This window comes from Vipera berus (genome assembly GCF_964194415.1).
Source record: "Vipera berus genome assembly, chromosome: 2".
NCBI classification, from domain to species: Eukaryota; Metazoa; Chordata; class Lepidosauria; order Squamata; family Viperidae; genus Vipera; species Vipera berus.
This window is the reverse complement of record NC_138203.1, coordinates 170,036,707-170,051,758: the sequence shown is the minus strand read 5'-3', so window position 1 is coordinate 170,051,758 and position 15,052 is coordinate 170,036,707. Positions and strand designations below refer to the sequence as shown.

Sequence of the window (15,052 nt, the reverse complement as noted above, 5' to 3'; positions counted from 1 at the left end):
GTTTAGAAGCATAAGTTTAAAGGTAAAGGTAAAGGTTCCCCCGCACATGCGTGCTAGTCGTTTCCGACTCTAGGGGCCGGTGCTCATCTCCGTTTCAAAGCCAAAGAGCCAGCGCTTGTCCGAGAATGTCTCCGTGGTCATGTGGCCGGCATGACTAGACGCCAAAGGCGCACAGAACGCTGTTACCTTTCCACCGTAGTGGTCCCTATTTTTCTACTTGCATTTTTTATGTGCTTTCGAACTGCTAGGTTGGCAGAAGCTGGGACGAGTAACAGGCGCTCACTCTATTACGCGGCACTCGGGATTCGACCCGCCAAACTGCCGACCATCTGATCGACAAGCTCAGCGTCCTAACCCACTGAGCTACCGCGTCCCTTAGCATAAGTTTAGGGTAGCTTTAATGAAGCTATATTCACTGAGACCTTTATAAGCTTCTTAAAAAGGATATTAAAGAGAAGTTTTGTTGAGAGATTAATCAAACCGATCCTTAATCCATAGAACGAAATGGATTCAATTGACGAATTGATGGCAGAATTAAAAACAAAAGAATTCTAAGTGAGAGCAGAACTATCAACAGTGTTTTAATTGATATCTACAAGATTTGTATATATGTAGAATATTGCAAGAACATAAGAAAGCACTTCCTGAGGAAGACACATGGGACTAGATGATCACAGATTAGATAAAAGCCTTAATTTTTTTTAAAAAAAATCTATGGATCCTGAAGAGTTCATTTCCAATGGATCCATCACTACTACTCACCTTGTGGGCCTCATGTCTGTCTGTGGTGCTGTAACTTTGTCCACAAATTTGCCAAAACCAATAGTATAGTCATCCGTCAGCTCCCTCAAGAAATTTGCTGGCAGGATAGAAGAAAGAAAGGAAGAAAGGAGGAAAATATTTGGGAACTTTAGATTAAATTTTATAATCCCATGATGGAGTTCAGTTACTATAAATATTATGTAGAGTTAGACGTGAAATCATTCACTCCAGGAACCAATTAAAATTTACAGCAAACCTGAGAGATGTTTATGACCATGTAGAGAAAACACCAATGTATTACAAAGGAACCTTAATGCAATTTGAATATAGATTCTTGGTTTTTTTTAATTATTTATTAGTATTATGGTAATAAGAGCCAGTCTGGTATAATAGTTAAGGTACTAGGCTAGAAGCAGGGAAACCATCAGTTCTAATTCCACTTTAGGCACAAAGCCAGCGGGTAACTTTGGGTAGTCACTAGTCCTACTTAAAAAAAATATTGCCGAGAAAACTGAAGGGACTAGCTTACGCAGTCAATGACTTGAAGATGACAAAATAATAATAAGAGTAAGAAAGTCTTGTTCATTAATACTGCTATACCATCAGGTAATGTTAGGATTGAGACAAGGCAATACTGCAAAATACTAGGACTTGTAGATAGAAGTTAATACATATGGAGAAAGAAATACAGTACTGTACGGTAATTGTGATTTGAGCTCTTGGAAGAATACCTAAAGGTTCCTCTCAATATTTGGAAATTTTGAATTTATCAGACTTGAACATTTTAATTTTATAAAAATAAAACACGCTGCTTGGAACAGCCCACATCCTCAGATGCTAACTTAATCATTCTTAGGTCCTTGGTTAGAAGATGAATTACTACGTTTTCACCATTCTTTGTGAATTTAATTGTAGGTTACCCAGGTAAGTTTAAATCTCTCTCTCTCTAGCTTTATATCCTAATTATCATAGGATATCCTAAATGCACTCATTTTAATCATAGAAAACAACTGTGAAGAGGCTTTATGTTTTAAAGTTCCTATTCTTTTAAAACATTGGGCTTAATGCATTTATCCTTGACCCATCAAAAGTTAAACCTATGTATAAACTATTCACTTTAATCTCTCTATTTCTTCCTCTTATAGTTTTCTTCCACCTCTCAGCCCCTAAATCCTCTAAATCAGGAGTAAATTCCCTTTTTGTGCTTTTTGTACTTTGCTGATACTACATAAACAAAAGCAAGAACATGGTTTTTCATATCTATCAACTTTGTTCTGATGATGATGTGTGTGTGTGTATATATATATATATATATATATATATATATATATATATATATATATATATATAATATTATATATATATATATATATATATATATATATATATATATATATATATATATATATATATATATAATATTATATATATATATATATATATATATATATATATATATATATATATATATATATATATATATATATATATATATATATATATATATATATATATATATATATATATATATATATATAATATTATATATATATATATATATATATATATATATATGCATAGGAACAGAAATATCCCTTTGAGATGAGCTTGACCGTTAATAACCATGGAAGCCCATGTAGTTATTTGGCAACAATATGGAAGCATTTCTTATAGCATTCTTCTTGGATGTTTTTATTAGTTTCCATGGTAGCTACATTATTTCCTGGTGATTACCCATCCAAACGCTAACTAGCTTTAACCTTGCATAATGTTTCAAATTAGCTTGGTTGCTGTCATGGGCAAAGAATCAGGACCATTTGTAAGATTGCAGCATAGAAGATTTATCCAAGCATATACATAAGATAAATACTTTGGCCACCTAATGAGAAGGAAGGACTCACTAGAGAAGAGCCTAATGTTGGGAAAGATTGAGGGCAATAGAAGAAGGGACGACAGAGAATGAGGTGGCTGGATGGAGTCACTGAAGCAGTTGGCATGAGCTTAAATGGACTCCAGAAGATGGTAGAGGACAGGAAGGCCTGGAGGAACATTGTCCATGGGGTCGCGATGGGTTGGACATGACTTCACAGCTAACAACAACATACATAACAATTTGGTCAACTAAAGTTCAAAGCTAAATTGATGCCAGATAATGGTCAATGGAATACAGGAAGGACTGCACTTGGATCTCTTGTAGGAACGCAAATACTTTAAACTGATGATGTATTTAACTCCCCCTTCCAGCTCTGACCCATCTTCTATTGTTGCCTAGCAGCCATTATCTAACCTAAGCATAGAATGTGAGGACCACCATGATGAGAAACAACTGACAAGAATCAAGTGAAGCCGTTAAAATGGGAATAGATCTTAGTCTCACATTCCATGCTGAAGCTGGAATAGATCAAGTTTCCAAGAAAAAAAAGCCAGCTTTTAACTGCCACATATATAATCCACCTGCTAATCTTAGATTTTGCTTCCCTCCTTTGCCAACGTCCTTGAAAAATTGCAGATAATTAACCGACAAATGTCTCAGACTGCTTTCAAAATGAGATGGTTTAATCTCTCACCAAGGTTCTGACCCATTTGTTTCAGGTTGTCCAAGTCATCAGACATGGAATATGAAAAATCCATAAGAATGTAGAGGTCCACAGGAGATTCAGCGGGCTCAAACACCTTCATGACAATGTTTACTTCATCACCCGGTCTCAGTTTGAGTGATATGTGCTGGGGAGATACTTGTGCTTTCTTCAAAGATGTATCAATTTGGAAATCCTGCCAGGGAAAATATCAGTAATACATAATGGGGGATCCTGAAAAGATTTAGAGAAGACTATCACAGCAGATTGGTTGAATGTACTGATTCCCAAGATAATATTACAGTACCCCCTATGAGTATAAAGGTAGTCCTCAACTTACAGCCATTTGTTTAGTGACCGTTCAATGGTACAATGGCACTGGAAAAAGTGACTTATGACTGGTTTTCACGCTTATGTCAGTTGCAGTATCCCCATGGTCACATGATCAAAATTTAAGTGTTTGTCAACTGGCATGTACTTATGACAGCTGCACTGTCCTGAGAGTCATGTGATCACAATTTGTAACCTTCCCAGCAGGCTTCCAACAAGTAAAGTCAATGGGAGAAATCAGATTTGCTTAGCAATCACATGTTTCACTTAATAACTGTGGTGATTCACTTAACAACAATGGAGCAAAACCTATTTAACTATTGCCTTGCTTAGCAACAGAAATTTTGGGCTCAACTGTGGTTGTAAGTGAAGGACCACCTATAAATGGTTGCAGTAAATGAATAAAACATTCTAACTAATTAGAAATTACTTCATTGAGAATAGCTACTTAAGTTGATTTTTTCTGACAAATTTTGCATTGGGCTGTTCTGGAAGATTATTCAGGTATATATTAATTTTCTTATGTTCATGTCCAGCATTCTTTCACTGTACCTCTACTCACCCTTGTCTTTAATAACTCTCCAGACTTCAGTTTTATGTTGTTTTGGCAGCCATAGCTCCTTAGATTATCTTCAAAATCGCAACGGATGCCTTTAAAGTTCTGGTATGAGAATAATTATAGTAAAGTATGCTTAGAAATTAGGCTCAAAATCAAATTGTCTTTAGGAACTCACCTTCTGCCTTAATATCAGGCTAAGGTTAGAATTAGTGGCTCACTGAAAAATTCTAACTCACTCCTACTGAATTTAAAGATCCCAATCTTTTTTGGCCTTGTGAAGATGTTATGTTGTAGCTATTATCACAAAGTGGCTGTTATTGTGGCACCAAGTAGGTAACCAGGCAATCCCTCCAACCCCCAAACTGATTGAGTTCTCAGCCTCCAAATACAATTTATTTGAACTGTGGGGTTTTTTTTGCTCCAATAGGACACAAATTTCAAAGAAGGCATGCCCATAGAAAATAAAATTATTTTTCTTATTAACCATGTAGACCTCCTGGAGGAAACTTCAGTGAGGCTGGGAATACTTTACAGTCTATAGCCCTCCCCCTCAGTATTTCTGAGGCGTACTAGTGAGGCAATCAAATCACTATAAAAGCATCTGTGGGTTTCTTTTTGTTAACATGTTCTTTTATTGTTTTTAATGGGTTTAGTTGGTTCTTAAAACTGAGAAACAACTCAGGAAGTCCATGTTGTCAGCCTGAAGGTGGAGGGAATAACTCGTAAAATAAATAGATCAATGTCAAATGTTGAATGGACAGGGGTTATGGCCAAATTTCAGTGTCCTAATTCACATCGTCCTATACTCAATACCTGTGAAAAGGTTTTACCTCATCTGTGCAAAAAGTACAGTTGCTGCTCACTCGGATGCATTCAGTGCAGCTTTTTGCCCTAGAAGCCACACAGCGGTTAACTAGAGAACAAACAAAGAAACAAATAGGTTAGAACAAAATGGTCTAGAAATAGGCAAAGTTCTAAAATGTGGTCATCATTCTCTTTCAAACTTGCAATGTCAATGTTTTTTTTAACCAGGATTTGATATTGTTCCCAGGAGCTCTCATTTTTTTTAGAAAATGAGCATAATCACATAAAATTGTATATTAATGCAGATGATAATGATGGTGATTATGATTATGATGATTATGATCATTGTTGAATTTCCAAGTGTAAAATTCATAAAATTTCATGGTGCCCACACTGACCTTTCATACAATTGGATATAAGGCTTTAGCCATTTTTGCATTTTAACATTTAATCTTAAATGTTAATCCTTTAATTCTTATTTACTTTTAAGAGTATATAATTCCCATTTAGGAGTGCCATTGATTTTATGATGCCGGCAGAGGCATGCTTCCAAACTGCAAATGGCCTGGATTGGGAAGGATCATAATACATTCATTGTTACATTAATTTACTTCTAGTTTCTGCACATTAAGAGAGCATTGCTTCATTACAAATCCTCTAACAGACTTTAAAGGAATATATTGAAAAGGAAGCTGTTTATTTTGTTCTATATAATGTCTCTTCTCAAGACTTAATTGCAAGAACAATTTAATGGCAACAGAAACAGCATTCAGGAATTATTATGATCTGTAAAGTTCAGTTGATTCAGTATTTCAGTTATTGATCTCAAGAAAAATACATTAGAACTGAACGCAATAGTAAAAAAGGCTTATTAAACTATTCTGGAAGATCAAGTTACAATGGATGTTAGTTGGGCTTGCAATATCCACATGATTAGATTCTCACTGTTTTGGCAGTGTGCTAGACACAACCAAAAAATGGCAAAGCAATTCATTGGTTCTTAAGGGGTTTGACTTTTTCCTGGTCTAAAATAATGTCATTACCCTCACAAAAAAAAGACTCTTGTTTTACACAAGTGTCTCAGCAGCAACAATCCCAAACTTGATCCTTGACTCCCAAACAAGCAATTACAAATTGCTCCATTATCCCAAGGGGCCAAATTATCTCCTTGGAGGTAGTTAATCTTAGCCTAAGAACCAATGGTATAGTATAGACCGTCTTATTTGAAAACAAAGGGATATTTTAGGAATGTTTAGGGAGTAAAAGAAAGCGAAATCAAGAATGTACTTTTTGAACTTACTTTTCTTTCCTTGGCTTAAGATAAAAAGCAGGGAGAACAGAAGCAGTTGGAACCACATCCTTCCAAAGAGCTTGCCCATTCTTCCTGAAATACCATAGACTGTGGAGTCAGAAGTAATTCAGTTCAATCTCATCTGATAGTTCTTGAATTCCTTTAATGCAGCCTTCTGTAATCTGGAAGATGTAATTCCAACACTGTTGGGAGCCATCAGATTAGGGAAGGGTTATAGAGAACAACCACATGTTTCTTACCACTGCTGTTTGGAAGATAGGAAATTCCCTGCTGCAGACACGAGAGACCTCAGAATAACCTGAGATAATCAGCAATATTATGTAGCTGAATTAACATCTAATTCCTGAGTAGCCATGAACTGGCAACCAGAAATTACCTCATGGTTAATATATACACTAAAAATTAAGTTTGTCTTTGATCAAATGTGAAGTATCGTGCTTGAAAAATTTACGGATTTGTGTCTGTTTATAAGAGGAGGTGGAAAGTTTTAAAGTCCCAAATCTGAATCTTTGGAAATTCTACTTAACTTCTGAGATTTTGCCAGGCTTTGCTTTTGCACTTTCCAACTACTCTTCACAGGCACAAAATATAAGAAACTTGCTTGGAGGCGAGAAAGAGATGGGTGGGAAGGGATATAGATTCCATGTTCAGTATAAACCAGCCTGTGTGGAGCAATGCAGCACCAGTTCATATGATCTTTTGATATTCAAAGAAGGTAACTGAATCAGAGCATCTATCTAACACTGAAGGAACAATGGCCAGATATTTTGTACAGAAAGGCACAGATCTCATACTCATGCATGATGAAGCATCCTCACTGGTCACATTAGTAAACTTGCAAATAGTTTGCTCATATAGTGCTCACTGCTCACGTAGTGAACTTTCAAGTAGTTTATACATCCTTTCTCTGGTAGTTTTGTGTATTGATGAGGAAAACCATTTCAAGAACGCATTTTCAAAAATGACTATGCATCATTAGCTTGTGCTAAAAGAACATAGAACATATATTCACAAAGGAGGAGATTTATGGAGGAGATTTATTTATGGCTCTGGCCTTCTGTCTTAATTAGCATAGTGGCATTATAAGCCAAAGGAACCCAAATGCAGAACTTCTAGTACTCCAGCATTAGAAGTTGAAAGGGAATGGAAGTATTTATCCATGGCAAGCACAGTGGCAGAAAAAAAAAGAAGCCCACCATTGAGTAAAGATATGGACCTAAGTGTAATGTATTGGGCCTTTTACTTGAACTATTTTTACATGTCTTTGAATGCTGCTTCAGATTGCTTAATTAGGGTGTCTGTGTAATGGTCGCTGGCTGCCCAGACATGCAGTCTCCAGGATGATCATTGGTTGGGTCTGGGGTGGGAATAGGTTCCTTCAAACCTATTGGCCACCGCCCAGTGGCCAACCGTATAAGTAGTTGTGTAGAAGCCTCTGTTCTCAGTTCTGTTCCTGTTACTACAATAAAGCAATGCTCCTGTTTGAACCCTCTCGTCTCGCCTCCTGCTTCCAAGAAACCCACTACACAACACTAAGAATGTAAGATGAGGTTCTTGGTCACAAGCCAGGAGACAAGCACTAATTGGCTGATAATTCTCAATGCTCAGCTTCTCTGTGGCTTGCAAATATGTAAACATATCCATGATCAGAGTGCCCTGATGTTCAGTAGATCTGAAAAGAGTTAAAATAGCCCACATTGGACTTTTCATTTAAGTAACCATTTCCCAGCCTTGGGAAATTCCCAATGTGTGTGGACTTTTTTTTATCAATGGCATGCTGGGCAGGAAATTTGAGGCACTGAAGCGGCTTCTTGAAATCTCTGTTGTTCTTTGCATGAATTCCAGATAATAATGATAAGATTACTCTAGTAACTCACCATAACAATAAAATAATTCCTCACTGTGCACTGACAGATTTTGATTACAAAACAACTACAGTACCAATCCATGCCTCAGATAATACCATGAGTTAATTGGCCATGTTTAAGAGAGAGAGAATAAATTGGGTGCTTGGTTGTGGAACTCTCAAATTATGGTTCTCACACTCAGAACGGGACACTGATGGAAGTATTTTGCTTTTATCCCAGAATGTTTTGGGAATGCTTCCTATGTTCATGCTTGTTTCCCCCACTGTAATCACACCAGCAAAAAAAATTGCTAGGTCTATAAGTAGGACTTTGACATAGCCCAAAGTCTTTGCTTTGGAGAAGATCTACAAGCAAGGCTAAAGGTTCTTCTTTTTTGCTGCATGGCTGTTAGCACTTCTGAATGGACATGTGCCTGTTTGTACTGTCCCAAGGCCATGCAAAGCTTTTGTTACATTGCATCAGCAATGATTGTAGCTAGGGAAGAGATGGATTGTTCAGGATTCTTCATAAAACGCATCTCAAATATAAAACCAGCACGTCAGAAAAACAGGTTCAACTGAGTTTGTATACCTAACATGCTGCATTTCTCTGGACAAAGACATAATGTATGAGATAATGTTAAAATAACAATTCACTTGTTCCAGAAGGCAGTAGCCTTATTGTATTCCACTGGCCCCAAGTACTTGCTTAAAGTTCTGTTTCAGTTTAATAAGGTAGGTTTGTAAATTTATTACAGAAGAAGATTTGCAGGAGTTGTTGAATTTTCAAACCAGAATTAGAATATGTTGCATGTCATAAAAAAGAGCCTTGGTGGAGCAGTGGGCTAATGCCTCCTTAAGTAACACCAGCTGCCTGCAATTAGTGCAGGTTCGCATCCCACCAGGCTCAAGGTTGACTCAGCCTTCCATCCTTCCGAGGTAGGTAAAATGAGGACCCAGATTGTTGGGGGCAATTAAGCTGACTTTGTAATAATGCCACTTGGGGGTGTGTGTGAAAGCCTTAATAAGCAGGCATATACATAGAATGAAGGCTACTGCTAAGGTTGTAAGCCGCCCTGAGTCTTCGGAGAAGGGCGGGATATAAATGGAATTAAAATAAAAAATAAAAAATACTGTCCCGGAGCAGTTACAAATCTTAATTTAACTTCTATTTTTATAGAAGTTCTATAATATATACATAGAATGAAGGCTACTGCTAAGTTTGTAAGCCGCCCTGAGTCTTTGGAGAAGGGCGGGATATAAATGGAATTAAAATATATATATATAAATAATATAGTTTAGGAACTCCAATGAACTTGCTCAAATAAAAAACACAAATCTGAAGAAATAATCTTTGGAGAGAAAACTATTCAGAATACCAAGGATGTACCAAATTCCCTAGCATTAAACCTTGAAACCTCTGTTATGTACACATACCACTGATATATGGGTGATCTGCAGCAATCAGCCTCTCGTGCCAGTAGTTCAAAATGTGCATCCCTCTGCACACATGACTTACGATTCACTGCCAAAACAAGCACCTCTTTTTCCTGAGTTTGGGACTTTCTAGGCTAATAAAAATCAGAGAAGAAGAAAAACAAGATACGCGTCCAAACAGCCCCCTCCTGTCAGCTATTTCCTATTGTGCTAACAATTTCCAGCAGCTATTAAAGAATGCTAGGTGGGGCCGTGGAAAATGGCCAGCCTCCATAGGAAACTCTCGTCTGGGGAGAGCGAGGTGGGTGTCTGTAAACTTGCAAGCTCACATCCTCACAGGGTCTTTCTTTCTTTCTTTCTTTCTTTCTTTCTTTCTTTCTTTCTTTCTTTCTTTCTTTCTTTCTTTCTTTCTTTCTTTCTTTCTTTCTTTCTTTCTTTCTTTCTTTCTTTCTTTCTTTCCTTCCCTTCCCTTCCCTTCCCTTCCCTTCCCTTTCCTTTCCTTTCCTTTCCTTTCCTTTCCTTTCCTTTCCTTTTCTTTTTTTCTTTGAGGACTTGTTTATGGAACTGTTACATGGAATGCTAAACTGTTTTAAATTGAGACACGTTTAAATTGTTCTCACCTTACAAATACTGTGGCTTGGACAGAGAATTTCACTGTAAGCATGCGCTGTTCAAGGAAGCCCCAGCAGGTGTGGCATGCACATCTACACCCACTCCACAGCATTATTTTGGCTTTGGATCTAAAGTGCAGCACATTCTAGTGATAATATTCCAAAGCTGAGAGCCAGACCCATAATTTATAAACCAGAGTACGTTAGCTGGATTCATACAACACTAGACCACAAAGACAGACTCACTAGATATCTGCTGCAAACCTGACACTCAGCAGATACCAGCGGACAGCTATACTGTATAAATCTCAACCTTGCACCATCTAATGGTCATCCATAATTTTGCACCCAAATAGGCAAACCAAATGGTAGATTAAGGTATTGTGCAAACACAAGTGAGATTTTAAACATTTATTTTTCGGTTCATATCTTGTCTGTCCTCCATCTGCTCAAGGTGGCATACATAGTACTGATAAAGGAGAATATTTGTAGCTCAAGGTTGACATGAGGGGTCCTTGGTGCTCTCTGAGCTTGATTGCTTTCTGGTAAAAAGACCCAAGCACTTCTCCACCAGCAATCAGCACCAGGATCAGCATAGATTAGCTCCAAGGTTAACATCAGACCAATAATCAAGTAAACAATACCCCAATCAAGAAACTGCCAAAGAAGCCAACAGCAAACAGCCCAATCAAAGAATCTCTAAGACCACCCTCACCAACAGTGACAGGAAAGCCACCAAAATATAAACTGACAGCAAACTGCACTACTTACTAACACTGATGATGTTACCTAGTTTGAATAATGAGGTTCAAGGTGCTGGTTCTTACCTATAAAGCCCTACATGGCTTAGGCCCGGGATATTTACAGGACCGTCTGCTGCCAGGAACGACTTCCCATCGCCCTGTGCACTCACACAGAGAGGGTCTCCTCAGGGTGCCGTCGGCCAGACAATGTCGGCTGGCGACCCCCAAGGGGAGGGCCTACTCTGTTGGGGCGCCTGCCCTTTGGAATCAGCTCCCCCAAGAACTTTGGATGGCCCCAGATCTCCGGTCCTTTTGTCGCGACCTAAAGACATACCTTTTCCAACTGGCCGACCTTGACTGAAGACGGGGGTTTTAATTTTGTTTTAATTTTTATTGGTTTTTAGTGGGGCTTTGTAAATTTAATCTCTTTTAATATTTGTATTTATTGCTTTATTGTTTTATTGTTGTTAGCCGCCCTGAGTCCTTCGGGAGATAGGGCGGCATATAAGTCCCATAATTAAATTAAATTAAATTAAATGTCTGCAAAAAACACAAGCAAGTTCAGAGAACACTAAGGACCCCTCATACTTAGTACTACTCCAACTGTTTTCACCAACAACTCTCTGGCTTTTTCACTGGAAATGGTCTAAATTGGTCTCCAATTCTAGTGCAGTATTTTAGCCATTGTACTGCATTGGTTGTCTTTCCATGCAAATATTTGGAAAGTATTTCATCAAGGGAGAAAAAAAATCTCTAACAGAAAAAAAAGTGGGAATGTGAACCTGCTTGATTCACCCATACATGGGCTTAGTCGTGCTACGGATTGCATAGAGCAAACACATTGTTCACAAACACACACACATATATCTGCTCTATCTCCTGCATTAAAGCACAATATTAACAACTATGCCTGTAGAATAAACTGCAGTAGCTAAGACTCAAATATATTATTAAGTTATAAATGATGATTTCCATAGCAAAGCGGCTGGAACCACACATTAGGCTTGGCAAAAGTCAGATCTGTTTTCCTTTAGTGTGATGCCTGAATAAATTATGAATCTATTCAAACTGGGATTTGAATCCAGATAACACCCTGGAGTCAAACACACCATTCCAACGATTAATATTTTCCAGAACTCATTTAAGCACATTAAACATTTATGAAGCGTGCTGTAAAATTGTGCCATAAAATGAATGCGTTCTGTGCCATTTTTTAAATAAAGTCCATAAAGCTGTTATGATTGTAGGAAATGACTTGGTGGTGCTACATGGGCTGGTGGTGAATGCAGGAGATGGTTTTAGTCACCCTCCTAGCCCTGCAGATAAATAAAGAGTTGCCACACAGGCAACTAGCCCCAGGATCAAAGAGCAGCTTCTGTACAACTGGAAGCTGAGCCAGCAAAGTGTTTAAAGTGTTGGACCAGCCTACTTCAGCCCTAAAAGCTTACCAGGTGACTTTGGACGCTACCTTGCCCAACCTCCCTCAGTCATAAAATAGCTGCTGTGGAGATAATAATAATGGAAATCCCCAATAAGTCACCTTGAGAGGGCAGGATAAATCTAACTACATCAGTGGGTCTAGGGGGGCCATCAGCTGCCTATCTGGCCTCTCATGTGCAAGGCTCCAGCAGCCACTTTATGGTCATCAGTATTATTGATAGTATTATTGTACTATTAAAACAAACAGCTACATTTCTATCTGCATTGTCCCAAAGGTGCTTTTTCAGCAGGCAACTGGACCTTCTTGTTCAAGAATGTCCAGTTGCCTCCTGAAAAAGCACCTTTGGGACAACTGTGACCTGGATGACTAAGAATCTCCATAGACACTCTACCTGCATGGTTTTTGGTAATGATATTTTTGTCTGAGCTGTGCTGCATTCAGGGACTCAAATTATCTGTGTCAGGTATGCATATACTTTTAATTTTGTTTAGAGAACAACTCCTGTACTTTAAAAGAGAATGAACTCAGCATGATGGGTTCCCTCATGTTCTGGAAACATGATGAAGTCTTCCCACCTAGCAGTCGTAAACAGTAGTTGTAGTGGCCTGTATGATTACTGATTGTCCATGGAGATAAATAGGATTAACGTCTTCATGCAAGAGCCCGCATCCAGCAGGGGCTCATGTCTGGTTCTACATAATGAATTATTCTGACATGTCAATACAGTGCAGAAATCTTTGTGGCTGCAGCTAAGTATAAATTTGTGCTATTGGAGTACGTGTGATAATTTAACTACATGGCCAAGTGTGGTTAGGCTAGTAGTGTCTATTACATCCTTAGAGAGATGAAAATATGAAGCTAATCTATGGTTTAGTTGTACCTCAACAGAAGAATGAATCATGTTTCAACCACTGAGATTGGCAAAACTGAAAATTGTTAATCTAGTTTGGATCATTTCCTTGTCTTCTGCAGAGGTGGGGAGCGGGTGAACAAGGAAACTGTAATTAGAATTTTTGCAGCTTGGCAAGACTTGTCTGTAACTAAAACTATTTTATATAGCAAAGCTACATAATAACAGACCACTTTCAGTGTCCAATTTATTTCCTGCCTTTTCTTTTTTTTTTATTGAAAAGTTTTATCATACATTTTATCTTTGACAGTCCCCCCTACCCCTCCCCTGTCCCTCCCTCCTTACCCCTCCCCCCTCCCCACCCCCACCCCCCGACTTCCCAGAGCTAAGTACAAGGTATAAAAAAACAAAGAAAGAATCATAAACAACCATATGCTAACAACCATAGACTCTAAAATCTATCACTCTCTAGCTCACATAGGATAACTACAAACACTATTAATATAGAATATATAAAAAAAACAGAAAAAAAAGAAAAGAAAGGAAGACTTATTCAAATACTACATGAAACTTCTTAGTCCCATATTTGTTCTGGATATACTCAATCCATTCCTCTTAACAGTTTAATAGCCTCCTTAGACTTCACAACCTCTAAATTCAAAATCAAAGCCTTTTCTTTTCCTTTATTTCATTCTCCAATTCTTCCCTCCTAGCTTCCACAGCACATCTATGTTTATTGTTCATATATATCAACACCCCTCTCAAATAGGCCTTGCTAGCATCCCAAACCATATCCATAGAGGTGCCCTTATTCATATAAATTTCAAAAAAAACAAAAACCCTTCATCCGCTGTTTACATTCTTCCACATTTCTCTGGTTTCTAATCAAATTCTCATTTGCGCGCCACGAGCGCCTATCTCTATTCTCCTTATAAATCTCTAGCCAAACTGGGCTATGATCAGAAATAGTTCTTGCACATATCTTCTCCTTCTTAATCCTTAAAAAAAAGTCATTAGTCAACAAAATAAAATCGATCCTGAAAAAAGATTGATGTCTGTCAGAAAAAAAAAATATAATCCTTTTCATGCGAATGTCTTTCACGCCAAATATCTCGCAGTTCCAAGTCATCCTTCATTTCAAAATAGGATTTAGACAGTCTAGCATGACTTGGGCCGCGCTTAAAAGCTCCAGCCTTGTCCATCTGTACATCCTGCCTTTTCTTGAGGAGCTGTCAGCCCTTTAAGGTAGGCCAGCTTAGGAAATAGACACCCCAAGAAATATCAGAATTCAACTCTCTTGATATGGGCTATATAGTAACAGAATTTTAAAAGTCTTGGCAGCATTTTCCTATATTGAAGAAAGTCAGACCAGAGGAACTTTGACTTTCTTTCCCCTGTTTTCCTGTTTTCTCAGGCTAAGCTCACGGGCTCCTAAATTTTCTAATTTCTTGCTGGATATTTTCTTCCAGCTCCTTTCCGCACTCCTCTGCAAGAGCTCAAAACAAATTGGGATCTCCTTGATGTATGTTGGGCTGAGAGTATGTGACTGGACCAAATTTTATATATCTATATCTATATCTATATCTATATCTATATCTATATCTATATCTATATCTATATCTATATCTATATCTATATCTATATCTATATCTATATCTATATCTATATCTATATCTATATATGTGTGTGTGTGTGTGTTTTCTGAGGTTTTCGCGGGTGTGTGTTTGTATGTAGATCTTTGGTCATTCGGGTTTTTTCCCACGTAGAATTGGAGGTATCAG

General features: G+C 37.8%; 1 protein-coding gene across 5 annotated transcripts in view; it reads right to left on the bottom strand.

Moving 5' to 3' along the window:
* The window catches only part of ITGB4 (integrin subunit beta 4), a 94,096-nt gene that overhangs the window by 57,560 nt on the left and 21,484 nt on the right, over window positions 1-15,052 (bottom strand). For 4 of the 5 annotated variants that reach the window (XM_081319783.1, XM_081319782.1, XM_081319786.1 and 1 more), the window contains exons 2-6: window positions 6,332-6,504; window positions 5,058-5,140; window positions 4,231-4,329; window positions 3,330-3,534; window positions 763-859 (exon numbers count right to left, since the gene is read on the bottom strand). In XM_081319783.1, the coding sequence (XP_081175909.1) occupies window positions 763-859; window positions 3,330-3,534; window positions 4,231-4,329; window positions 5,058-5,140; window positions 6,332-6,410 (563 nt within the window). In that variant the 5' untranslated portion in view covers window positions 6,411-6,504. Of the gene's footprint in view, window positions 1-762; window positions 860-3,329; window positions 3,535-4,230; window positions 4,330-5,057; window positions 5,141-6,331; window positions 6,505-9,626; window positions 11,345-15,052 lie in introns of those variants that run through there. The other variant, XM_081319784.1, reaches the window with a different exon arrangement.